The following is a 27,894-nucleotide window of genomic DNA, read 5'->3' on the forward strand; positions in this document are numbered from 1 at the left end:
TGAAAGAAAATTGAAAGACTGCAAATGTGTGCTTCCAAATTTATATATAGCAGCCTGATCCGCTTAGTCACACTTCATGTGAGATACAAGACTTCCTGTCTAGATCTTATAATGTAAGATAGTATATGGTATATTTTCCATATACCACACTATGGTATATTTTCAAGATAATTGTCTGAATCTATTTTGATACCATCATACTCAACATTTACTGAAAATACTGAACATGCCCCTTGTTTTAACAGTTTCTAAATGAACCTATTCATGTAACCTCTTATGAAATAATTGTTTTTGTTGACTGGTAATACTCTATATGCCTATACACCCATATGCATTTTAAAATAGTTATTCTCTTTGAAGCAGATGAATTGATGTTGGCAATGATATTCAGTCACCTGCCTCAGGAGGCTTTTCTGAAATCTGAATCCAGAGATCTTGGTCATTCCTCCCAAAAGACAAATCCAGCATTGCTTGTCTTACTTTGTATCCTGAGAAAACCAGTGAAAGTCAGGGCACTGCAATGACACAGTCTTTTCCTAGCAATTACTTCATTCAAGCTGAAGAGTTAGCAATCGTGCTACAGCCTGGAGGAGATTTTTTGTTTGTAAGTTGCAGTAGGTAGCTGATAGAATAGCGCACAATTTCTTCTTTTGTTTTTGTTTTTTTGGAAATGGTTAAAGGCTGAGGTTTTCACAAAACATTGCATTGTCAATGACAGTTTTTATATGTAATTGATATTTTCATTGCTGTATTTTCACATAACTGAGATTATTATTATTATTATTATTATTATTATTATTATTATTATTATTATTATTATTATTATTAAGGTAGAAACTGATGCATAGTAAAGTGGGAACATTTTCATTTGTTTTTATTTCTGCTGCAGTATCTATGTAATCTAGCACCTGCCTATGTAGAAATGCATAGTTCTCAAATATGTTACTTTCTTTTTAAATCCCCTTTGCTTAAACTGCTTGTTTAAAGTGCTAGGTGCTTAAAAGCCTTTTGACTCTTCCACTGTGTGAATTAGTTTTGATCTGTATAATGACTTTTTCTAGCATTTACAAGATTGTGACTTTTTTAGAGGAAGTTGCCACGAAAAGGGAGAAAAGAAGCACAAACATTAATCACCTTCTGATTCCAGATGTCATGCATATCTTCTCACCTCAGCGTTATCTTCCTGATAAGTACAGACTTTCTTCCCTTCATAAGGAAAGAATGTTGAAAGGACTTTTCTTTGAGAACTCTTAAGTTTTGCCTTGTTAGTGCATTTTGAATACTTTACATCTGTATCTGTTCCTGGTTTTGCTACTTCACGAAAAGTTACTTTTAGAGTTTCAATGAACACAGACTATGCCATCCTAAGAAAATTGTGAGGTAACATAGGGGTCAAAATTTGGGACTGCTGTAAATCTTTGGGCTTCTGAAATAGTGAAGAGGAGCTGTTCATCTTCGTGAGCTCATAAGTTCCTCAGAGCTTTTTTGTCATTTTCTCTTTTTTGCTTGATGAACAGTTTGGGAGAGAAACACCCTGTTGTTTTTTGTTTGTTTGTTTGTTTGTTGTTTTTTGTTTTTGTTTATGGAATATATTTTTACCACGCTTATGCCTAAAAAGGCCATGTTTGCTCTTGAACATAATGAAGTATTCCAAAATAATAATGTCTATCAGCATGTCTTGAGTGAGATTTTTAATAAGGCATTTAATATGGATAGTGCAGTGAGAGCTAGAAAATTGATCAACCATCATCAGTATCTCCACTTGGGCCTCAACTTAGAGATACTTGTACTTGCTTTCTTTCTAGTATGTCTTTCAGGCAAATTCCAGTTCCCAAGGAAATATGTGTGTTATTTTTTCATGTCCATGTGCCAGTTGTTAAGGAACACATCTGAACTGGGAGGAGGGTATAATTCTGAAGCTGAGCAGTGGTGCCCCACTTATGACAGCTTATGCAACTTCAGGATTTGCTTTTGCTTGTTGATGCAGAAATCTTTACAGATGATTACAGCCCAACTTCCTAGAGTCTGTAGACCACGAACTATGAAAATGTCTAAACTAAATATTCATCTGTAACTGCCGTAAACTCATCCGTTTGTTGTACAAAAGGATCACGTCTATCCAAAATACCAGGACTACAGCATTGGTAGTTGCCATATTCTTTATATTGTGGTACCGTCATCAGTTGTATCATGGGAAACTTTTCAGACTATGAATTTGTTTCTTAAAAAGCTATTGTGCATATAGCTGTATGGCTTTCTGATGTAGTCAGAGACTCTTACTGTATTATGAATGAATAAACAGCAGCATGCTTCTCTCCTACATAGATACAGATTCCGAGCAAAGAGACTTTGGCGGTCTCTGCTTTGAATAGATGAGTCTGAACTAGGTGATATCCAGAGCTGACTTAAGCTTGTTGTGGGATGCAGATATAGATGTCATCATGAAGTATAATATAGCAAGTAAATATTTGACCACTGCACTGTTTCTAATGTTTCTAATGATCCTTCGGACAAGAAGTTTCTTACTAGCTGAAATAGGTACTTTAAGATAAAAAGATGAAAAGGGAAGATATGAAACATGAAGAAAGAAGGGAAGAGCTGGCAAATACTGTCTTCATTATCCAACATAAAATTGTCTTTTTCCTTTGAAATGCAGATTTTGTTTAAAAGAAGGAAGAAAAAAGCAGCAGCATTTAATTCACATTCAGGTTGTTGTGATATTTTTTTTTAAGGAACAGATAAAATGTCTTGGAGGAGGGTGTGTGCTAATTTTAGGCTTGTAGTCTCTTGAACTACATGGAAGTATCGCTGCTTAATTTTTAGTCATCTTTGTTGCTGTGGAGTATTGGAGCTAGTACTGGTGTTTATTTCTTCACTTTATATTTGCAGCTGATTTTATTCACAGGAGGAACACTGCTCTGTAATTTTTAATTTTTGTATTGTTCATAATTATGAGAGGAATTAAAAAAAAAAAAAAAAAAAAAGTTGTGCCACACTGAGTTGTGATAATTGTCAACAAATAGAGTTGTGCTAGTATTTCAATTGGGTCAATAACTAAGAGGACTAAATTGTTGTTTGTGTGTTTACTTTTTAAGTTTATATTCATTCTTTTACTGAACAGAGTGGAAAGCCGTGGTGGTCTAAATTACTGGATGAGAGTTTTAAAATTAAATACCTCTTTTCAACTCCCATTTAGATCTTGTAACTTACCTGCATCCTCTGTGCTCTTGTTTTTTTCTCCTTAATTTCAGTTGATCGGGCTTTCTCATTGTTATTTAACCATATTTCAGATTAATGAGTTGCTAACTGGGTAAGATCTCTGGCTACTTCATTTGAAAAGTGGGTGGTTACTTTCACAAGAGATGTTTTTGAGTNAAAGCTGCCTTGATAAGCCTTCTCCTGGACTTCCGGGTTTTTGATATGTCATGAATTCTCTTCATACCTGAAGATCTGAATCACTCTGGTGAATTCTACTAAGCATTGAGTATTTGTCTATACATACATACCTATGAGGGTGCTCCAGAAGTAATGTTGGAGGAAGATGATGGTATTATGGAAGTAGAGGTGGAACCTTCCACCAATATCCCCTTATTACACGTTGTTGCCACATAACAGCATGTGATGTGGAAGTGCATCTGAAGCAAAGGGATAGAAATAAATTCCTCCATAAGGAAAAACTGTACCCACTGACTTTCATCGATGCTTGCTGAATGTTTCTGGGGAGCAAACAGTGGATGTGAGTACAGTGAGGAGGTGAGTGGTGAATTTCAGCACTGGCAACAGTGTCATGCCACATTCTGGACAGGCATGCACAGCTGTCACGCAATGAAATGAAGAGTCTTGTTTAGCTCATCTGCATGAATCATTGGATTACAACCAAGGAATGTAGAACAAAGCTGAGTATTGGCTTAAGCAAATTGGAAACAATGGCAGCCACATTGAAATATAACAGTACTTGTGCTGGGTGGGTCCCACTAATGCTTACACAATGTATGCAAGTTTGTCAGGACCTATTGAAACAATGTGACACTGAATCTGACAGTTTCCTGGATCACATAGTTAACGGTTAAAACCCACGATCCTCCTGGATTTCCAGAACTGAGAAAAAGCATCACTTCTGATTGCTACATCACGATGCTGATGAAGCAGAAATTTTGAAATTTCAGAGCCAGGACAGAGAAGAAGACAACCTTTCACTAGCAACATGGTAATGTCAGATCCCATATGAGTCTGAGGACCATGGAGCGCATTGCCAATGTTTGTGGGACTGCCCTACCACACCCACTATATGGCCCAGATTTGTGCCTTCTGACTTACATCTGTTTGTGCCAATGGAAGATGAACTGCATGAGTGACATTTTTCTTGTAATGGTGTTGTTGTAGCATCTGTGCAAAAACAGTGAGTAACCTCCACTGATGCAGAGTGTGGCATGTAGGTTCTTGTTCATTGCTGGTGAAAATGCATAGCTAATGGTGGCAACTATGTTGAAAAGTAGTGTTTTGTAGCTGAGAATTTACTCTATCAAGTAGTGTTATTGTGCTCTTTGTATTGGTTGAGGTTTCCATGAAAATAAATAGGAAACATAAATTTTTGAGTAGGCTGTGCATATTTATTTTTGTATGTGTGTGTATCAACCAAGGCCTGTAGGCCCCTTGCCCCCAAAAAATGGGAAGGGAAAGGGGAGAGGGGTAGGGAGATGGGAGCTGGGCTCAAGGAAACAAACAGAGCAGTGGCAACTATCTAAGGAGGAAAGCTTATTTTACTAACTATGATATCATATCGTGAGGTCCTCTGGGATGTGTAGTTCTTCTTCTCTGGGCTCCATGTGATGTCATGATGTGGAATACCAATAGCAAAAATTACAAAACCATGACAATGTGTAAACATGAGTATATATGTATTTTTGTGTGACTAGTTCTTAAATGCTGGCAGACAACAGGAGGCTGAATTTGCTCTCTAGATTCTGTCCAGGGAGCTGTCTCATTTATGATGATTCCAGCTTTCCAATATGCCTTTGTCTTCCCTGATCATATTAGCAGAAGAATAAGATGCAGTTGTCGGCTAACCTACATTTTTGACACTGTATTTCTCCTTTGTCATTTTGATGGAGTTAGAATCTCACTATAGAAATTAAAAAATATGTCTTCTGTGGATAAAATCACTCTAATCAGCACAAATCAAAGGCTTGATGTGTGTGTTTCCTTCAGTCTGAGCTACATATTCTGGTTTGTGTCCTGCAGGTTTTTTTGGTTCTTATAGTACCATTGAAGAGATTAAATTCTCCAGATTTTTATCTCTTTGTCCCTCTCAGCAGTATCTTTGCAATTACTACATCCCCATTCTGCAGCTCTGGAGAGCATAACCTAGCCTTCATCATTTCAAACAGGTTTGTATTTTTTATGAGCTCGCCTCATTTTGACTGTAGAAAGTTATGGACCCACTTGCTTGAGGAAATCATGAAGTGCAATATTTTCTAGTATAAAAGTGGCACAAAAATGGGATATAGAGATGTCACAGCAAAATATATTTAAAGCATGGGGGACTTGCTCTGTCATCTAGGGGTAGAAAAGGATGAAATTACTCAGGTAAGAATAAGATTTTGATTTAGCTGGACTTGAGACACATGATTTTGTTGATGGTATACTTTAAGGACTCTTGGCAAATTCTTTATCCTTTCTCTTCTCTAACATTCCCATCTGTAAAATGAAATTGTGTTTACTTCCCTTGGGTTTTTTCATGGTTATGAAAGTGTATAGATAGCACTCAGTTTGCTGTTAAACTGAAAAATAACTTCATTCTGTAAGCTTGAGATTGCATACATGGGTTTATGAAATAATTGAAAGGCTTATTGGGAAGAAAAGCATAATGATGTTTGAAAAGAAAATTTTACTTGTCTCCTATGGCCGTCTTTACAGAATGAAATATTTCAGTGAATACAGGCATTGTTTGCTGTCCAGTGTCTCTGTGAGGTTGTTTGTACCAACTCACGTCTAAGTGTGATGATTTTATGGAAATCAACACTGAAAGAGAAGAAATAAGAGTACATAACACCGTATCAGAATTGCAGTTTATATTTTCTGTCTTTGAAATCATGAACCCTTGTCATTGGTTGATCTAGTTATTATAATATGTGTTGATTACATCTGGTTGTGCTGAACAGTAAAAGGATTATGCTATCATAACTATAAAAGTAAAAATGACTTTGCCAAAATGAAATCTTTGTTGGGATATTTTTGGAATAATTAGTGTGTCATAATGTATGTGTTCCCTTTGGCTACACTTATATTTTGTATCAGTGGAATTGTCTTTAATTTCTTTTGTATGATAACTGATACCATGATAAGTTGATAGGTGTGAAACAATTCTGCCATGTTTTGGTTCTCTACTCTCAGCACCGCATATAAACAGAGAAACAGCTTAATTTTTCTTGTATGTCAGAAACTGCTCTAGCAGATTGTTTTAAATTTATGTCCTCCAAAGGTACTAATGGCTGATGAAATATTTCAACATTATTAATATATGCTGGTCTGTCACAAACATTTATTATTTTGCTCATAGTGAGCACCTACGTGGTTAGTCATGGAAGACAAACTCTTAACTGTTTACTTATGTTTTGTGGTAACATTTAGTTTAGGAAAATGTTGAGTAAATAATTGGCCTGTGTAGTAATTTAGCCATTCCTTATGCTTCCATTTAACTCTCAGCTATCTTACTTGCCTCAGTTTAGTCTTTCTGGAAATGTTCAAAAAGTTATTACACAGAATGTTGGCATTGCCCAGGTGGCCTGGCATTACAGCATCTGAATGTTTGTCCCATAGAAAGGAAGAAAGGAGAGGAGACGTGAATGCTAGCTTCCTTGTTTGTGTCACCAGAACACATAAACATAATACTGGGAAATTTTGATATGAGGGTTTATTTTGTCATCATCTGGAATTTATTCAAAGTGCTACCACTTTTCAGGGCAAATTACTTTTTCAGGGAAATGTGCAGAAGAGAATCTTCATCCATTCTTCTGAGTTGTTTTCCCCCTGTGCAATCATTGCTCTTCTGTATGAATGTAGACTCTTGTCAAAGTTTGTATATATCTAAACATTCATTTTTTCTTGTTGCAGCATGGTTCCTTAAAACATGATATTCCCTGCATCACATAAATCTTTTTAGCAAACTCTTCCAACTGGCCAGATCCAGTTGAAGAAGTTGGTAGGTAGCAGCACTACACTGCAGATGTGTCAGATGAGGGCATGAAGCTGGAGGGGAAAGTAGGAGAGAGAATTTCAGGTGAGGGCTAACATGCTAAGTGTCTCTTCCGTCAGAGGGGACTTGACAGGACTATAACTCTGTTCTGCTCTGCTCCAAGGCAAATAAAAGGAAAGCATGTACTGCCCAAATCAGTAACAGACTTAGTGGGATCAATGACAGCTTAAGTCTTGTAGGAACTATTTCAGAAGTTTCTTCTGCATTCTGCAGGAACACTACAGAAACACTGATACCACAAATTACTTCCATTATATTGTGACTAAGTAGTTCAGACTTCCAAAGACAACAAAGTAGAGGGAAAAAAATAAGCTGTTCTAGATATGCTTTTCTACTTTTATTATAGGAAAATACTGGATATTTTTATTTATTATGATTTACTATTTACCATAAAATCTTCATAAATTTAATTAGAATTGCACATTCAGTAGTAGATGTAACACAGTGGTATAATTAACCAACAGTTCAGCCTTGTTTCATTTTAATGCATCTATTACTGGAGTAAAAATATATAGCAGCAACTATACTTATAATCGATGCATATGTACAGACAAGCATTTTGAAGAGAAGGCTGGTGTGTTTCAAATTTAGGTAACAGATTGTTTTCTTGACATATTTTCCTGTTAAGCAATAAGGACACTACATCATTTGGAGTCAAAGAGCTATTGTAAATATAGATTAAGATTTCATCAGATATTAAGAATCAGATATTAGTCTAAACTAAATATCAGATATTAGTCTAAACTGAATGTCTGGGAATAATTCCAATTTATATCAAATCATGCGTACATTTTATAATGTTTCACTGAAAAATTACAGGAAACAAGAAAATATAAACTCATAAGATAAGTTTTCAACAGATCTTGGGATTTTTAAGTGCCAAACATGTTTTGCATGCTCAGTATCTATTGACTGAAATCCTTTTTGACTTACAAATTATTTTCAGCTTGAAAGCCTGTTGTTAAGGAAATGCAGGCTGTGAATGCTAATTTGGATCTGCTTAAGTAATTAGGAATTGCAGTTTGAGCTGGACACATTTTCTTTGAACAATTCTTTATTATACATATGTGAATACAACACCTATGAGCTATGCTAATGAAGTTGCTATGAAGATTTTGCTGTGAAGTCCTGTGCAATTATTTGATTATTATTATTTTTTTTCCAGGCAATAGTCCAGGATTACTAGGACAGATTTATAAAATCACTGCTTTATAGAACTTTTTGCAATAAAATGTAAATAGTTTCACATGAAGTTAATTGCTACAACATTACTGGAGTTTGGTAAACATGGTTTTGAATTGTCCATGTTTTCACATTGCACTGAAAATGTTCTCAACTTTGAAAACGATCTTTTAATTTCTTGTTAATAAATGAAAAATGAGTTTCACTGGAAGGAAATTGTGTAAAATAATTGTAACTTTCCTTCTAAAGACATGCTGCTTCACACTTTGAGTAAAGAGAAATATACTTAAACAATGTAAAACTTGGAAGTCTTAGTTTTATTGGAGAAAAATACAAACATGAATGAATATTTAGAAAAAAATGCATTAGTTTAAACTACAGAGATGGCAAATAAGTAGCAAAAAAAGAACCTTTTGTTGTTTAACAGTCTCATTTTTCAACTAACTATCTGTTGTTAATAATGTACATGATACAATGACAGGTTATCTTTCAAGATTCAATTAAGGCAATTACAGTCCTTTTGAAAGCCTGCTGAAATAAACGTAAAGATATCATTGATTTTAGTTGACTTTGATTTGAAGTCCTGTTGGCTCTATCTGATTATTATTTTCAGTTAAAAAAATCTTAATTCTTACAATAATAAATTCAGAATGCAACTCTTTTTTCTTTCTCTGATTAGTTTTTTGTTTGTTTGTTTGTTTGTTTGTTTGTTTTAAATTTATTTCTATTTTGGCCAGTACTCTAGCTTCAACTGCTCCAGTTTTAAGGTTTTCATGGATTGATAAAGATCTGATCATTTGCATTTGTTCTGTCACTCAAAATATTGGTTTCAGGAGAGGTAAGAAATATTTGTCTCTCCTCTAGCTTGTTTTCTTCATGTTGATTGAGAAGCTTTTTAAATCTTTTTAAATGAGCATTTTAACGAACAAACAGAATGGGCAGCCCAGACAGAACCATAGAACCAGCTTAAGCTGTTCATGGAATTTCACCTGCCCATCTCCACACAAGGTTCTCTCTCTATCATTATGAAGGGCAATGGGACTTGACTTCTCTCACTTGTACTAGTTAACAGCCCAGAGGGAGGTTACCATTTGTCAACTGCATCTTGACTAATGCTTCTTTGTGCCTCTCAGTCTTCACTGTTTTCTTTGTAAAAGCAATTTCCCAAAATTTTCCAAAAAAAAAAAAAAAAGAGTTGGAAAGCACTGTTCTGATTTGGTATCATTTGTGTTATGCTTTTTTTTTGAGTGGCTGTATAAGAAGCAGCACACTTGAAGGTAAAGTCCATTACAGGTCTTACATAGTATATAAACTTCATCCAGTTGAATAAAGCTTTCATAAAGAGCTGGCATAATTGGAGATAAAAAAACAAACAACATTGCAGCAACAATGAAAAGCGCAAACCAAAACAAAACAAAAGTTCTGAAAAGCTTTAGGATATACAGACCCTCAAGCATATTTATGTGAAGGGAGAAGATGGAAAACATTCTTGGCTGGTTAAGTGTTCCTTGTGTAATCTTAGGAAGTAGATGTCACTGTTTAGTCTGCTTCTGTTATTTTATATATATATATATATATATATATATATATATATATATATATATATATATATATATATAATGTTTTGGAGTCACTGTTTCTAGACTGTACTGTGTTGACATAACCAAATGATCTAAAGAGAATCTGTCTGTAAAATGGTGTGTCATTTAGAAATATCAGTAAATTGGTCCCATGGTGGAAACCTGTACTGGAGACTTCAAACAAATATGGGTGACTGAAGCAGTTTAGGTTATTAATGGTGCAAATAACAAAATTTCAGATTATTCTCCCTTTCTTCTGAGACATTAAGTGAAAGTTTTCTGAGTACATGAAATGTACTACCACTTTTGCAGTGGGAAACAGCAAAACGTGCCAAAACGATCCATTAAGCAAATAAAATAAAGCTCTTAAGTGAAAGCTTTAGCTTATAGTATTTGCAGGGCAAGTCAGTTACTTGGGAACAGTTTAGTAGCAATAAATTAGTTTAAAATGTATTACAGATGGGGCTGGCAGGTTTTTTCTCTTTGACTTCTTGGATTAAATTTGTGCCTGGAGAGACATTTTTCAAAAGCTGAGTTATAGTGAACTCTGGCTTAAGTTTTTAGTCTCTTTTAAATAAGACTTAAAGTTTTGTAACAGTGCACCTTTGTTGTACTGTCATCAGATCCAGGAGTGGAGAAAAAAAAAAAAGTAGTATCCACAGCTACTTTGGCAGTATACATTGGAGTGGTAGAACTGTGATACTACTCTAGCAAAATACTTGCAGAGATGCAATAATAATGGCATGAAAAGACTCTTACAGGCACAATGTAATTTCATGGAAGGTTGTATCTTTAAGAGTAAGTTATACAATACTACAATCTTTATCTAAATTAAAATGATTTTATATCTACCATGAATCTCTGAAACTTAAGAAAATCCTGAACTGTGCTTGAGAAGTGTAGGTTGTTTAACATGGATAAAATTCATCTTTGCCAACACTGATGCCCTTTTTCTGGAAAGGCTTTATGTTCAAGGTATGTTCATACAGCCATCTCTTCTTGGTCTTCCACAGGCCTAAAAGCAATTTCTTTTGTTACACCAAACAAGACAGGGATGAGTGATTGTGGAAGAAAAAGTATATCACCTGTAATAGCTACAATTTAGAATTATACTCTTTTCAAGCTCCTCTTTTGTTGGCTGAAAGAAAATTTTACTTGTAGATGAAAAGAGGTGAAAAAGACAATTTGAAATTAAATATCTAAAAATGCAGGTACAGATTAGTCTAAAAGGTTAAAGTGAAAAAGGGAAATGTGTATTTAGACAGTCTTTGACAGCTGTTGTTGTTGTTGGCTTTTTAAAGAATATGAATGGAAAGACTGTTTATATAAGTGAATTGGCCTAAACATTGTTCCAAAAATTGTGCCAAATTATTCTTAAGATATTTAGGGCCAAACTCTATCTCCGTGGTTGCCTGGGTGGCTCCTATAGACATTAATGAACATTTCATATGTAAATTTCAGCACAAAATTGGCTCTGTGATCACTGAAGTTAAACCATAAAACAAATCATTTTTCTATGGATGTCTAAACAGCTTTGAGTATAGATGAAGAAAGCATTTGTCAGATGCATGTACATTTTTGCAGCCATCCATTAGCAAACTGTAAAATGCAGGAGAGGGACATTATTTCTTCACAGTCATATGTCATTAAGGCATTTTTAATAGTCAGAATCCTGAAATAGTCCTTATTCTTTCAAAGATAAAAAAAAAAAAACACAATGACATATTGAGAATTTTTTACACTGCACCATAATTTTAATGATTTGATTGGTAACTCCTGGCATTTATCATAAAACTTCATGTCTATTATGTTACAGTTTTCTAAAACAGTTTTTGTATACCAGCAGTTTTGCCACTGGCAATGGAAGTATTTCATGGTGGTGGAAAAGTTTTATCTAACTGTCTTGCAGACATTAGGGAAAAGAGAAAATTGTTTTTATTCTACAACATCAGTTGATGCATTTGTTCAGACAAATATAAGGATGATTACCCTAAGGTCCTTAAATATTCATCTCTAGACTCTTGCCCAGAGAAACACTATGGAAAATATAAAATGACTAAGGCAGTTTATTTGAATAAGCAGAATTATTATGTTGGTGGTTTCATACATAGAGGTAAATATTTTTGAAATGTGATCAAAAATTATCTAAATTCATATTGGATTGAGAGAGTGAAAATGAGTGAAATTGTGTAACAAAGGAAACTGGTTGTGAAACAAACTACATTGTATCTTATATCTAGCATCTTGCTTAGAAGTCTCTTCATGAGTATTTTACTGTCTATTTTTATGAATAAGTGTTCAAATATTTAAGAAGTAAAGCACAGCCACAGGATTAGAAGTGTCTGGATCATTGCAAGCCCCATTACCACCAATACACGCTAGGGGATGAAAGGGTAGAACACAGCTCTGCCGAAAAGTTGCAGGTTCATGGTAAGATGGTAAGATGGGCATGAGCCAGAAATGTGCCCTTGCAGAAAGTCAACAATATACTGGGCTGCTTCAAAACATGGCTGGCAGGACAAGGGAGGTGATCCTGTCCCTCTGCTCCATGCTGGTGAGACCTCACCTGCAGTACCTGATCCAGCAGTGCAGTCCTTAATATAGAAGAGACATAGATCTGTTGGAGCGCATCCAGAGGAGGGCCAGGTGATCAGAGGGGTGGAAAACTTCCCCTACAAGGACAGTCTGAGATTGCTGGGGCTGTTCAGCCTGGATAAAAGAAGGCTCTAGTGAGACCTGATAGTGACCTTTCAGTATGTTAAGGGGATTTTTAAGAAAAAAGGAGACAGACTCCTTAGCAGGGTCTGTTGTGAAGGGACAAGGGAAAATGGTTCCAAACTAGAAGAAATGAGATTTAGGCTGGATATAATAAGAAGTTTTCTACAATAAGGGTGGTAAGGCGCTGGAACAGGTTGCCCAGAGATTTGGTGGATGCCCCATCCCTGAAGACACTGAAGGTCAGACTGGTCTGAGCAACTTCATCTAGCTGCAGGTGTCCCTGTTCAGTGCAAGGAAGATGGACTTTAAAGGTCCATTCAAAGGTCCATTCCAATCCAGGTGGTTCTGTGATTCTGTGAAATATTTGCTAAAGACGTATCCTATATTTCCAAGATTATTGTGGAATACTACATTTCTTGGATAAGAAATGGTTTATCAGTATGATAATCCAAGCATACTAATAAAAATTAAAAGTACTTGGACCAGTGGTGGAACCTAACTTGAGATTCAAACGTAAACTTTGGATTCTATGCAATTTGTATGTTTTGGGATTATCCATAGTCTCAAGGTTGTCTGTAGGATCCAGTTAGTACAGTCAGAAATGTCCAGAGTATTTTTTATCTCAACCTGTAGGAGATACAGCTCCACTGAATGGTTTTCCATGTGTCATTGACTGCATTGACTAGATCATCGTCAGCTAATGGGAAGTTAGGACCCTGTATCACATGTAGTTTAGCTATCTAAACCAGGGTTCCAGAAAAGGTTTGTATTGTTTCTTTACACAAGAGCACCTAGTTGAATTTCAGCTTTCACAGAGTCCCAGAATCTATACGCTGACAGGTGTAAAAGATGCCTTAAAAAGCAAGGAGCATTTGCCTTTCAGGAGAGGCAGCTTGAGGCAAGTTGCCATCTTATATTGGATATAGGTACCTGTGAATGGGAAACTAAGTTAAACCTTAGATAATTTTCTGTCTGGGGAAATTGGTAGCTTTGCCCTGGCACATTCAAAGCACAGCTCCTACTGAATTTGCTGACCAGAGTTATATAATTCCTGAAATAAGTGTTTTATGCTCCTTTGAGCTTTGAAGATAATGCTTGCATGGTTTCCTGTCTCTAAAGATTTGGGTATCTGGTATTGCTGTAGGGGCTAGACCTCAAGAAGTACGTTTATCTTTTAAGAAAGAAAAGTTGGTTCTATGCTTTTTGCTGATTGTCACTTATAGCAAAGAGAAACCTGGATGGGATCATAAAAGAAAACAGACATGTTCTATTAAATTTGAGGTTATTTCATGAGGTAAGATGTGGCCTAGATCCTATGGAAGTAGAGGAAACTACCTAGTTAATTGCACAGAATAAAATGACTTCTTTTTTGAATTTTAAAATATTGAGTTGTTCTTTTCTTCTATTGCAAAGCCATAGGATGTACTACATTTTTCAGTATAAACTCTGAGAGGAAGTGTCAGACAGTGGAGAGAAAGAGGTAACCTAATCTATGACGAATACAAGCTCTCATCTTCATATCAGGAAATTCATGACACATAAAGCTGGTGCAAGTTCCTACTTGGCTTTTCTTTGTCTGATAGAAAAGATCATAACTCCCCTCTGTCTTTAGCCTGTGGTCACTCTCTCTGTGTATGGCCAGCATTCTGCTTTTAGCTGTCTACCTGCTTCAGCTTCCATTGTGAATGGTAAGGTGACAGGTCTAGGATAAACAATTCAGGAGAAAAGCAGATGTTGGGGTAGGAGGTAGAGCTGTCTTTTGTAAGGCTCCAGAGTAGTTCTGTGTGTATTGGTTCTGTAGTCAGCTCTTGAATTGTTCTGGGCATCTGTAGCCTGTGCTCATTATATCTAGAATTACAATATTCAGTTTAGACCCTTTGGCTTGGCTTTACTAACTAGAGTGGTTTTTTGTATGTATTTACATAAAAGGCAAGTAATCCTTTTGGTCTGTAGTACAGGAAGAGCTATTCAATGAGTTGATTTTCAGACAGTTGTACTCTGGGGACATAATGCCAGCCTTTCGAAAATGTTACTCTATTTGACTCTGAGAGCTTGCTCATGAGTCCCAGTAAGATGAATGGCAGAAAACTGGATTAAGCATTATATACACCGACTTTCCACTTTACATATTTTTGCTGTGCTACAGCATTGACTTTAGTGCAACTGTATTCCGTTTCATTATCTCAGCATCTGATAAGTTTGATAGGTTACTTTAGGGTGACTAGAAATATGCCATTATCAATTTTTCCATTTATGTACAGTGGTCCATGTCTGGAAGGATCTGGGTGTTTTAGTAATGTTAGAGATCAGTGGATAATTAATCAAACAGCTCAACTTCCAAGCTAAAGTTAAAATAATAATAATAATAATAATAATAATAATAATAATAATAATAAAGCTACATATTCAGCCACAGTCCCGAAGTTCTTCTAGGAGTAATATCTGCCAATTAATTTTAATATTTTAGAAGAGTTGTGCTTGCCCACGTAGGGTTCTAAATTTATACCTTAAAGTAAAGCGATGATAGCTGTTTGAACTTCAGAATTCAACTACCACGCTGATGATCACTGAAACCTGAAGCTGTTCCTGATAGTCTCTGGTCAGCAGAATCATATTCTCTTCAGTCCTAGGACTGGAAATGTCCAGAGGTTTAGCACAAACCTACTGCCAGGAAAAAATGCATCCAGCTCAATTCTCCCAGTGCAAGGCTGAGGAGAGTTTATTACATTCTCTGAGAGTGTGATCCAAACTATTTATTAATTCTTCTGCTAGTTTGTCCTACTTACCTCTCAATACTATAATGTTAAGCTTTATTACTCAGCCTTGCTGGGAAAATGAGACAGTGTTTGTTTTTTAGACTGCAGTTTTATGACATGCTTAAGCTGCTGTAAGTACATGCTATCAATTAAAGAGGTGTTTACACACTCCTCTCTCCTTCCCTTTTGCACAAGTCCCTGCCCTAGACAGCTAGTTTTTTATGAGGCTACTGAGTGAGCTGAATGAGGAAGTATAGATGGCTAAGAATGTGATTGCTTTTTCACCTAAGCTCTCTGAATTTACATCCAAAGGATTGCTAGTACCAGCACATGACTTTACATCTACCAATGGCATCATGGATATAGATTCACTTCTGTTCACAACATAATCATAACCTCAAAAACTTAATGCTTAGAGGACTGACCAAGAAATTTAGCATGAAAAATGTTTTTCTTCCTTGCTAATGTGTAAAATATATTGAAAAGTAGTAGCAAGGAAATAATTTATTTAATAACCTTTGGAAAAAATCCTTTTTAAGCAAGATAGCAATTTTAGGTCACTTATTTTGAACGTTCCTAAGGAATTTAGACACTTTATTCTTTAAATGACAATCCCTTTTTAAAAAAAAATTATTCTTTTTGTAGATAATATGTGAAATTATCTAGCTTTTTAAAGTACTATTTAGCAGTTTATTCTGTGAATTGTCATGTAAACTAATAGAATTTTAATCATTTTATTTTTTCAGTAGATTGTGTTAAGATGCACGAGATTATTGAGAAAAGGAATCACATTATCTCTTTTTACAGAATAAATAAATAAATAAATAAATACAATGGCTGCAAAAGGGAATCTAAACATAGGACAGAAAAACATTCTTTATTGTAGCGAGAGTAAATTTGGAGAAAGCCAAGATGAGTGTAGCAGACTCCGCAGAGTTTACCATTACATCTTCCTTTTTAAAATTCCTGTTCTCTGTAGAATTAACTGAGTTTTAATTTCTGTTTTCTGTAGAAGGAAGCTGTATTTCCATAACACACAGTCTTGTTATTTTTAGAAGTACTATATTGTTTTTTCCTAATTCTTATCCCACGAAGTCTACTTCAGGTTTGTTTTTTTTTCCCATTAAAGCAACAGTCTAACTGCATACACTGAAAACTTTCTAAACTTACTGTCGTTAGATTTATCCATCTGTCATTGTGGAGGACAACAGATATATTTGAAAATGCTGAGACCAAGGAATAGCTGTGTAATGTAAATTGCTTGATTCAGAGTAGGGGATGATTTTTATTTATGTTTTTTTTTTTTTTTTTTTTTTTTTCCTCAAGACAACCTCCTTTTCTTTTTCTGTTCCTTTCCTTTCCCTTTGCTCTAACTGCATGAAGAGGCAGGCACAGATGCCTGCTGCCAGAATGTGATACTTAACCTGACCATCAAACGAGCCTCACAAAGACAGGCTTTTCAGGTCCCCCAGTGAAACAACCACTGCATTTTATTACAGCGTGAAATTAGAAGTGAAAAGCCCTACGGCTCTTTCTATTTAGTAATGCAGAATATGTCGTTTCTGATGGTGATGGCAGTGCTGGGAGGAAAGAAGAAAGCCAGAGAAGAGAAACAAAGTAGCAGTTTAGACAAAGAGCCCCCCTCCCAGCACTCTTTTTTTTCTTAGCCTCTGAGTGTTAGGTGGTCTATAAAACCATAATACTGTGGTAGATAAAGCAAAGAGAACATTTAGCTGTGGCTTTTTCATTCAGAAATATATGTGTGAAATTGCAGGGTGATGTATAGGAAGAGTAATCTGTTATCTGAAGAGTTCACTAGTTTAACTCATTTATAAAACAGCAACAAAAAAAAAACTTGACTGTGCTGGGAGAGAGTCATGCTGGTCTGACAGGCACTGCAAGTTCCATGGCAAGATGGTGTTTATAGCAAGACTGTGTGTGGTTATCTGAAGCTGCCTTCTAACAGATTGGAAAGGGAGAGTGCCAGCTTGAAAAGGTTTTCCCTTGTCTGTTTCGGATTAGAAGAATTACGTTTTCTCAGTGAAAATTCTGTGCTTGTCTTAAATGGCACAATATTTATAATCACTTTTATTTTGTAAGCATTATGTCACTAAAGCAAATAGTCAAGCATTAGGAAATTAAAAGACAGGATAGGAAAGTACATTGGAATGCTAGATGGGCTTCTTTTAGAGTAACTCATCATACATTCTCTGTACCTACTGTTGGAAATAAATAATGGCATATCCACCATTCTAATCAATGGAAGGGAAAAGTCATTGCATTTGGCTGATCTGTATTTTTATTCATACTTTGTTATAGGTGCAATCTTGGAGGAGCTTTAAAAGTTATAAGACTTGACCTGACTAATCTGAGACATGCTGTTGGAAAATGTGCAGACATAACAGATTGGTCTTGGTAAGCTGCACAACAGTACTGCAGTCTGAAATATGAAGGTTCAGCCACTGAAGTAAAACTGCTACTGTGCTTTAAATTCATGTAGTCAAATATATTATTGATTATATTATAGTAATGACACTACTTCAGAATTCCATGCAAAAGAAATAGAACCAAAGGTGGAAGGCTCTCAGCAAGTAAAGCTATTATCACTACTAGAAAGAGGTCAGTTGCAGAAGTCCTTCTTGACTATTTTTTGTGATTGCTTTTCATTTTTTCATGAAATAATTTGCACACTTTGCACACAGTATATGCATCTGGTGTGCGTAGGAGAGCTCCTTCACTTCCTGATTTGTAGCATTTTGCCATTATGAATGCCTTATATCTTGACTGGTAAAATGTTCAGAAAATCCATCAAATTTATTGTATTTCATGGATTTGTCTTAAATGTAGGTGGTTTAGGTGCAATTGTGTGTTTCAAAGTCATACAAAATAACTTAATGTTATTTATTTATTTATTTATCTGCCTTAGACTCTAGACTGTGAGGTGCAGAAAAGGAGGAATGTGTGTCCTGTTTTCCTTTGCTGGTATGAAAAATCTATAAAAAAAACTTAGAAAAGAACTGGTCAGAAATAAGCCAAAGTTTGGGAGCTAATTTTCAGTTGACATAAATAGCCATGATTTTTATTATTTGGTAACAAGGAATAGATATATGAAAAATGTCTTAGGATTTTTCTCCTGTCCTTTTAAGCATACAGTTTTTTGGCAAAATTTGACATGCTGGACAGCTAAATCATACAGATAAATAGTAAGCTGTCAGTGTTAAAAGTTATTTTCTCTCTAAAAGGATCAGAGTTTAAGCTGCTTTGTTTCAGTACAATAATATGAAATATTTTTCTTCTTTGTGTCTTTTGTTTTCAGCACATTCAATGATTCTCACCTTCAGTACAAGTAAGTCTTCTCTGGTTGCAGTCAGTTTCTGTTAAATTCTATAAAACTTATAGTAAAGGCTACATGGACTTTCAAAAAATTTGACATGACATTCTTGGCAAGTGTTGTGGTCTTTCTGTTGCTCTTATTCAGGATACTGGGGCATGTGAATATTTGAAATTATGAATTGGTATCTGCCATGTTTTCTACTGAAATGAAATCAGCAATTAAAAAAAAGGAGGTGATAAGTTCAAGCTGAAGTCTTTGTTTGATATCCAACAACTCTATTTCTGAAAATTGCCTGTACTGTATCTACTGATTTTCATGGTTTGCTTATCATGGGAGGGTAGCAATACCTGTCTCTGTGTGGGCTTTTAGTGCCACTACGCCCGAGTAAAATAAATACATACCAAATACAACTGTTTGCCATAGCAGTTTAAAAAGCTCCGCACAAGTTTGTTACTAGTTAAGTTTCTCGTAAATGTTCTGCTTTGCAGTGAACTGGCCATTCAAACGAGTAGTTCACTCTCCACAGAGAAAACAGTTGCACATAAAAAGCAATAGCTTGATTCAGTGACTTTATGCCTTCTAAAAAGCCCAGCAGGGACAAATTCATGGGTTTGCCCACCTCTCTATTCAAATAGCAAGATCCAGCTTCAACTTAAAAGAAGCGTGTCAGTATACTGCCATTCTCTTAATTATTTTGATATTGTTTTGACTATTAGATTTTTTATTTTTTTTTTTTCCTAGGACCTTCGGAATTTGTAATTGTAAGATTTGTAGCTTACATTCTACATAGTTTGGTGAACTAGAGATTTTAATAATCACTTCTATGTCAGCAGTAAGTGCTATATGCAGAGATATTTATAGCACAGTGCTTGGAAGTAAAATTATTTAAGGGTATTTAGACATGTAATTAAAAATATTTTTGTTTTAAAACCATTCTGAGATGATTTAGTGAGAGAGTGTTGTTCATATATTTGGAAGTTTAATTTCAAGACCCCGGATAGGTTCTTGCCTTGTAGGTTTCTATTTACCATATTTTAGGAGGATAGATACTTTACCGTCTTTTTGTTAAACTAATTAAATAAGTTAATTTGCTAAAGCAGTCAATGTCTTGCAAGTCCAGTATTTCTCCTGGAGGTTGAATACTTTATCTTATTAGATAAGAATTATAAAAATAACTCTCAGATGTATATTTACTGATGTGTTTTGGATCTCTGCTAAATGGTTTTTGCTAGTCCTTTCATAAGAGATCTAAGAAATAGTACCAGGAAGTACATCTCTCTTCTTGAGTAAGACCACTCTTGGTTGGCTTGTATTGCCTCTTATTTCTTGATATTAGCAATCAATGTAAAATGCTGTGTTCTCACAACTTAACCCTTATTACTTCAGTGCTAAATAGTTCTGTACGAGGTCAGCATGAAACCTGGTTTTCATTGAAAACCAGCTCTTTGATTAGCAATACTTTCAGACCATATCAGCTGGGTTCCCAGTGTACTTGATAATATCATTGAATGACCCTAACTGTAACTAATTTAATTAAGACTTGATCCTTGAATTCAAAATCGCTTCTTTTCACCAAATCATGATGCTCAGTGACCTATGGTAGTGGAAAATAGGCAGCACAGACAGGGAACCTTTCTCTGTCATTTAACTCATTTGTTATTTAGTTACAAGGAAAACATATTACTAGTGTAATTCTCATGAGAATCTCTTTAACAGACAGTAACTCCAGGTAGTCGTGTGAAGCTAGTATTACACAAAAGAATAGCTTTTACAGTTGTTTCTCTTAGGCTCTCAAAATTTTAAAGATATTTAAGACTCTGCCTGTCTACATTAAGTGTAAGTAAATTTTAGGAGCTAAAATGTCACATTAAGTTTCTAGAAAGCTGATGACCTGTGCTCTGGTTCAGTCTACTGATAGAGGAGAGGAGGCAAAGAGACAGAGAAGCAGAAGACAGGTTCAGCTTGAAACTGATCTCAAAAAATGCTCAGAGGCTTCTTAACCAGCATGTATCAACATACAATATGACAGCTACTTATTCTGAAACTGAACATTTCTCTTTGGGCTTATGAATTATTTTGGACTGAGGAACCAGCCAAAAAAACTAGTGCATCTCTGCTTCTAACAGATTATTTAAAATAAGGTAGATGTATAGAGGGGGGCTGATCTGATAGGATGTGCAAGCACCAGAGAGTGTAGTGGATCACAGCAGGCACCTAATGACCAGGAAGGGTGCTCACAAACTTTGAGTTTGATATCCTGATACCACGGACCTCTCATGGAGAATTACTTGAGTGGAGTCTCAGAATCAGTCAAATCATAAAGCATGTCTTTTGGAGACCACTGAGAATGACCTGGACTGAAAATGAGAAGAGTTTTTTGCAATATGATTTTGGATTCACCTACTCATCTCTGCAGGAATTCTCACTCCAAGTGCCTGAAATTCTTGCTGCATACCTATCTCCCCAAGTTTTTCATTTTGCAATATTCATTGTGAAACTGGGCCACACACACTGTGTGTTCTAACACTGATTTAAATTTCGAACTAGAGGTAATACTAAATACAGCAAAACAAGAATCTTTTAATTGATGTGTCTAACTAGTTTCATAATTAATAACTTATTTCTTCATTTCAGTTTGCAGAATTCAAGTACGGTGCCTTTAGTCTATAGAAGGAAAACACCTACATTAGATTTATGAGGAAATTCATTTCCATAGGAAGCTAAGAAACAGATTACAAGAAAACATTTGAAAAATGATTTTACAAATATATATATATATATATCCCTAAGATATAGAGGTACACTCCTTCAGATGACTTCTTTGGTTTCATCTCAGAATACTTTTAAGTTATATCACAAATTGTTGAAGAGTTGTGATTCTTACACGTTTTTATGGGCAATAATATTTTACTATTCTGCTAATTTATTTCCATATGGGAATAGCTTACAGAATTATAGAATATCCTTCTAAGTACAGAAGTACTGTGACTGACTCATGTCAATTATTACAGTGCTGGAATTTGATAATCTAATTTGGTCTTTGATTCAAATATTAATAAAAAGAATGGTATTTATTATTGGCATTAATAAGTGAGGTGTGTGTCTTCTAGGAAGGGAATGTGTGAGTATTGCTGTTGGGAAAAGATAACCCAGAACTAGTGAGACTGTTTCTTGCTTTTTTAAATTTTATTTTATTACTAATTCATGTGCCTTTTTTTCCCCTAATCTTAAGAATTTCTGATACTTCTTTTCCATGGTATCATGCAAAATATTTTGAGTATACAAATCACGTATATCGTGATTCATAAGAAGAATAATAGTTGCCTCAAAGGAAAGTGTGTTCTATTATATGCTAATTCTGATATCTATTATTGTCCTACCAGATTAATGTATTACGAGAGGACTTGGACTGGGTAAATTTTCAACTGGGAATCAAAAAATGTTCTTTGGACAACTTAAATTCCACTTTTTGAGACACAGAAAATAACATTTTCTATGCCTAATAAACAGTAGATATGCACAAAACAAAAGAACTTGTCAGGAGCTCTTGCATTTGTGTATGTTTACCATCACTTTGCTGAGATGTATGGATGGAAAATCATTTTTTTCAATCGTTTGGGTGCAGCTGCACATGTAAGAGTACCCATTATGAAGAGATGCTCTGTAAGGGTGTTGAACACTGTAATCTCCTTTGGCTTTTGTGAAATCCCTGACTCCAAGAATGTTCTCCACTCAGTGTCTTGCAGTGGGAACACCTTTTTTAGAGAATTTGTCTTCATTTTTGGCAGTTTCTTAGGATACCGATTATTAACATTTCTATAGTAGTAGTCATATATGTATGTGTATGTGTGTGTGCTTATGTGCACAGACAGATTTTAAAGGCTGATCAATAGTGGGGGCTTTCTTAGCTCTGCTGCTTTCACTTGCTGCACTTGTTTAGCAGTGTTCTGAGTACAGAATGCAAGCCTGGATCTCCAGGTATGGGTGCTCTAGGAGGATTTGAGCGTCACTTACACTCATTATCTTCTGAGGAATGCCATGGCCCACATGTGAGAGAGAAATAACTCCTGTTGGCCAGGAGAGCTCTGTGTTAGGTCTTTGCTGAATTACACTCAAGATATTAGAAAAGTAATACCCTGATTTTGTATTTTAAGATGAATTTTTACTGTGCAGTTACAGGTGCTTGTCAAAAAAACCTTCAATAGAGCATATCAAAAAAAAAAGGCCTGATTCTACTTTTTCATGAGAGAAATTTCAGCTTAGTTCTTGCTGTGGCTAGGTGGGCTAAAAATGACAAAGATCCATAGTGGGGGAAGAAATGTTTTACTTCAGGATTATGCAGAGCACTGAAAATGTATGTTCTTCAGTAGATCAAAACAGGTGATTCTCATAATATTTAGCACTGGTGCAGCCTAACCTTAAAATGTTATGTGCAGCAGTTCTAGACTCTAGAATGTGACAACGATGTTAAGGTCCTTTAAAGCACCCAGCGGAGAGCAACAAAAGGAGATATGTACTGTGAGGATGGGCCAAGGGCACCTGGAGTGTCTAGTGTGGAGAAAGCAGAGAGGTGACCTCCTTGCTCTCTGCAGTTCCATGAGGAGGGGAATAGGAGAGAGAAACGCTAGGCTCTTCTGGGAGCCAATGGTATGATTCAAGGGAACTATACAAGAGCGCACCAGAGGAAGTTCAGACTGGACATTAGGAGAAATTTCTTTACTGTGAGAGTGGTCAAACACTGGAACAGGCTTCCTAGAGAGGTGATCAATCCCCCGTGCCCATCAGTGTTCAAGAGGCAGTTGGGTAATGCCCTCACTGATATGCTTTAACCTTTGGCTATCCCTAAAGTGAACAGGCAATTGCACTTGGTGATCTCTCTAGGTCCCTTTCAACTGTTCTGTTCTATTCTCTTCTCTTTATCCTGAACTATTCTAGTACAATCTTACTGACAGCACTGGTGTCTGCTAGCAGTTTTTCTCTGACTTACAGAATGATACAGCTCCACTGAAGCTGGGCAATTGGTGTATGGATCAGCTTGTGGTGCTAGGCTAAGTCCAGTGTTCTGAGGAGACTTCATGAAACAGGAATATTAAGCAAATATGAAAGATTTTTTGTTTATATGTAATAAGGAGTATATTTTAATCAGCACTTATTAATCTTATGATGGAGGCCTTATGGATAGCTGCATTATCAGAATATTCTGAGAACACTCAGATGCCAGGATGCCGCTCAGGTCTTGTTCATTTTGTACAGCTGATTTGCACATCAGTTATGCCATTCATAACAGCAAAAGGTGCTGGGCTCCAGCTGAATATCCTGGCAGTCCAGACTGTTTTCTGAACAAAGCAACAGCCAAAATGCCAAACACTGAAGCCTTTGTACACTGTAGGTAAAGACATCCTTGTAGAAGCACCTAGAACAGTTCCTGTAAAATGCACAGCATTTTGTTATTCCCTTCCAGGCATGCTGAATGTTTTGCTCCAGTAGCCTGCACGGAGCATAGTCCAACAAAACAGTTGGCATGAACTTGCACCTGGTTTTCATCTCAAGCTTGTGGTGAGATTGTGGATATACTGATTTGGATACAGTCAGTGTGGCTGCATATCTCTGAAAAAAGAATTAGGAAAAGAAAATAATATGGAAATCGTGACAAGCCCTGGGAATTACTGATAGAGTCCCAGCATGATCAAAATTTAGCCCATTCTATTTTGACACCACTTATATTGCTGTAAATTGGTGTTAAATCCACCAGACAGTTAGAAGAGCTGTAAAATTATAATGATGAGGGAATGGGGCTCAGATGTACAATAACTCTGCCACAAGACAAACAACACTCTGGAATTAATTATACTTACTGACTTCAGTGACATTTTATAATGTATCCTTTTAATTGCATGGACAGTACATTGTGAATTTTGAAGAGCTAGAAGTTGGGTCTAAAATACCAGTATGTGTATTTATAGAATAGGTTTAGAAAGGACCTTAAAGACCATCTAGTTCTAACCCTCATGCTATGGCAGGGTGGCCAACTACTAGGCTGAGTTGCCCAGGCCAACTTGGCCTCCAGGAATGGAGCATCTACACCTTCTCTGGACAACCTGTTCCATTGTCTCACCTCCCTCTCAGTGAAAATTGTTCCCCTAACATCTAATCTAAATCACCCTTTTTTAGTTTAAAACCATTCCCCCTTGTTCTATCACTATCAGACTGTGTAAAAAGTCAGTCTCCCTCATGACTGTAATTATAATTATAGAATCATAGAACAGAATTATTGGAAGGGACTTAAAGGATCATCAAATTCCAACATCCCCTTCTGCAGCCAGGTATGCCAACTACTAGATCAAGTACTAGATCAGTGTCCATGACGGGGGAACATCAGGCCCCTGGCCCAAAAAGGAGAGAAATGGAAAAAAAGGGAAAAAAAACAGTGACAATGATCTGAGAAGGAAAACATACTTAGTTTACTAATTATTATAACAAAAATAAAAGTTAACTAGGATTGAAGCTAATAAATAAATAAGAGTGTTTTCTGAAAACCAAAGTTCTTACTCTGTTCCACCAGAGAGCAGATACCCAAGTACACTTGGCTTTATTTAATCTCATTAGGTTCTCATGGGCCTACTTCTCAAGCTTGGACAGGTCCCTTTATATGGCATCCCTTCCTTTTATTGTAACAACTGTACCAGTCAGCCTGGTATTGTTTGAACCAAGCTGTACCTTACTAATGGTACATTCAGTTCCACCATCAGTGTTATTAAAAATTATGTTGAAGAGCACTGGTCCTGTGATGGACTACTGCAGGACACTGCTTGTCACTGACCCCTACTTGTACACAGAGCAGAGAGAAAATGTATTTTGCATTCATAAACTATGTAACCTCTATGACTAATGGTTTTATACTTTTCAGTATTTTTCAGATTTTGTTGCTACGAGGAAAAACATTTAATTTTTTAAAAATTAAATTTTTCAGCACATTAACAGTACAGGAGAATAGCTGTTCTGAGATACAGCGGGCATGTATTTGTGCTCGGTTTTGATTAACATAAATTGTTAATAATAATTGTTAATACATAAATGTTTGAATCTGAACTCTATATATCCATTGTAGTAGAGACTGAAGGTGATAAAATGATAATATGGTACTTGAAATAAAGTGATTTTGCTAACAGACCAGTGAACATTGTCTCTTTATACAGGAATAGTGGCTAAATTTCTGCTGAATTTACTCTATAGCTTGATGAAATAATTCCTCCTGTGGGAAGATGATGTTCCCATCTAATCTTTAGTCTGATAAATAAAGAGCAGTTTTAAGTTTTTGTTGTTTAGACTAGTACTCTTGACATTGCTCTGTGATCCAGTGACATAGTGTTAAGTGTTATTAGGACCTAGGCTCAGTAAGGCAGAAAATAGGATGGCATATAAATAAGAAGGGCAATTGTCTTGTACTGTAAGAAGTACTGAAAATGTTTCCTGTAATCTCAACAGGGTTTGGCATGCCCTTGCTCTGACACTGTGACTCAATGACACAATCTTCTTCTTCCTCAGGAGAAGTGGATTTTAAAAACCTGTTATTAACTTCCTATGGGCCACACAAACAATCAGAGAACAAACTGGGGTCATTTGTAGATGTTTATTTCTTTTCCTTCTTGACACTTTCCCCTCTTGACTCTTCTTAGTGCCTGGAGCCCTGCAAAGAATCCTGGGACTTGAAGAGAAACCATTGCCAAAGCTTCTGTGAGGTATGTCAGCCCAAGGGCATTCTTTCTCACTTTCTTCCAACTGCCTCTTTCACTTACGTTATTAGAGGTGTGAGCTTAAAGGAGACAGCTAACGAACATGGGATGTTTATAGCATTTTCTTTCATTTTAATGGATACACTTGTGATGATATAGTTGTAATGTGTCTGGGGAAAAAAAAGCTTTTTTTTCCTGACTAAATGATCTTGAAATTTGAAGCACTGATTGGTCACACTCACGTAATATCTCTGAGAAGGAGCTATTAAATCAGTCCTTTATTTTATTCCCACATACTTTCTCCCTTATCTGGACATGTGTAAGAAAAGGCGTTTTGAAGATAAAAGTGTCACAAATGTGAAAATCCATGTGAAAGACAGATAGAAAAAAGGATGGCATTTTATTTGTGAAAATCAGTCTAATTCTTGAAAGAACGGCTGTGACAAGATTCAGGAGGAAGGCATCAAAGTTCATAATTATTCAGGAACAAGTCTTTTCTGAAGAAAACTGTTTCTGCATAGCATTTAAAAATAACCTAGTGAATAAACAAGCATAGATCAGTTAAACTACTACAAAATGGGAGATAGTTGGATTGGTTTTGAAGCATCCTTAACTGGCTTTTAGTACAAAATAAAAAGACCAGCTCAGTAGAAGGTTGCTTTATTATAAAGATGCACCTTTATTCAAATCAATTAAAATGTGTATTTATTAAGATTTTCAGCTTTTCTTATAAAAACAGAAATGACCTTAACCGATAAACTGAACTGATTGATTGATCGTCTTCTTCATTGCTGTTGGTGCTCTTTTGCTGATAGAATATCACATCTTGTTTAAACATTTTTAAATACCTTGATTAGGAAAAGTTGTCATTTGAACTAAAAATGTAAATTTTAGATTCAAATAACTACATGGAAATAAGGACTAAATGAATACTAACCTATTTAACTATATTGTAAGAGTAAGTAAAAAACTTCTCATGATAGTCTAATCCTGTAAACATTCTTTAACTGGAATCAGTTGCTGCTTCCTTATATAACAAAACTTTAGAGAAGGGTAATAAAGCAGTTTTACCGTGTGTAATTTATGTCATCCTCATATATCACTTCTTACTCAGGCTGTCAGTTTCCAGATATGGATGTAAAAATGTATAAATTTGGCTTAAAAGAAAAACATTTGTAGAACACTGTTCTATTGTAGTTAAAAACAGTGAGCATCCCTCTTTGATTAGTGTTTTGTGGTTGAAACTAAATTTAGAACTTCAAAGGCCAGTAATGAAGAGCAGCACATTTAGCAGCTAACTGAAAAATGAGCTGTGAAATAGGGTGAGGAAGAGAAG

General features: G+C 35.7%; 1 protein-coding gene across 1 annotated transcript in view; it reads left to right on the forward strand.

The window, feature by feature from the left end:
• The window catches only part of ANOS1 (anosmin 1), a 119,736-nt gene that overhangs the window by 38,060 nt on the left and 53,782 nt on the right, over positions 1-27,894 (forward strand). The window contains 1 exon segment of the mRNA NM_001323185.1: positions 26,502-26,564. Coding sequence (NP_001310114.1) covers positions 26,502-26,564 — 63 coding nt within the window.

The sequence above is a fragment of the Coturnix japonica genome, chromosome 1, assembly GCF_001577835.2.
Source record: "Coturnix japonica isolate 7356 chromosome 1, Coturnix japonica 2.1, whole genome shotgun sequence".
In the NCBI taxonomy this organism is placed as follows: domain Eukaryota; kingdom Metazoa; phylum Chordata; class Aves; order Galliformes; family Phasianidae; genus Coturnix; species Coturnix japonica.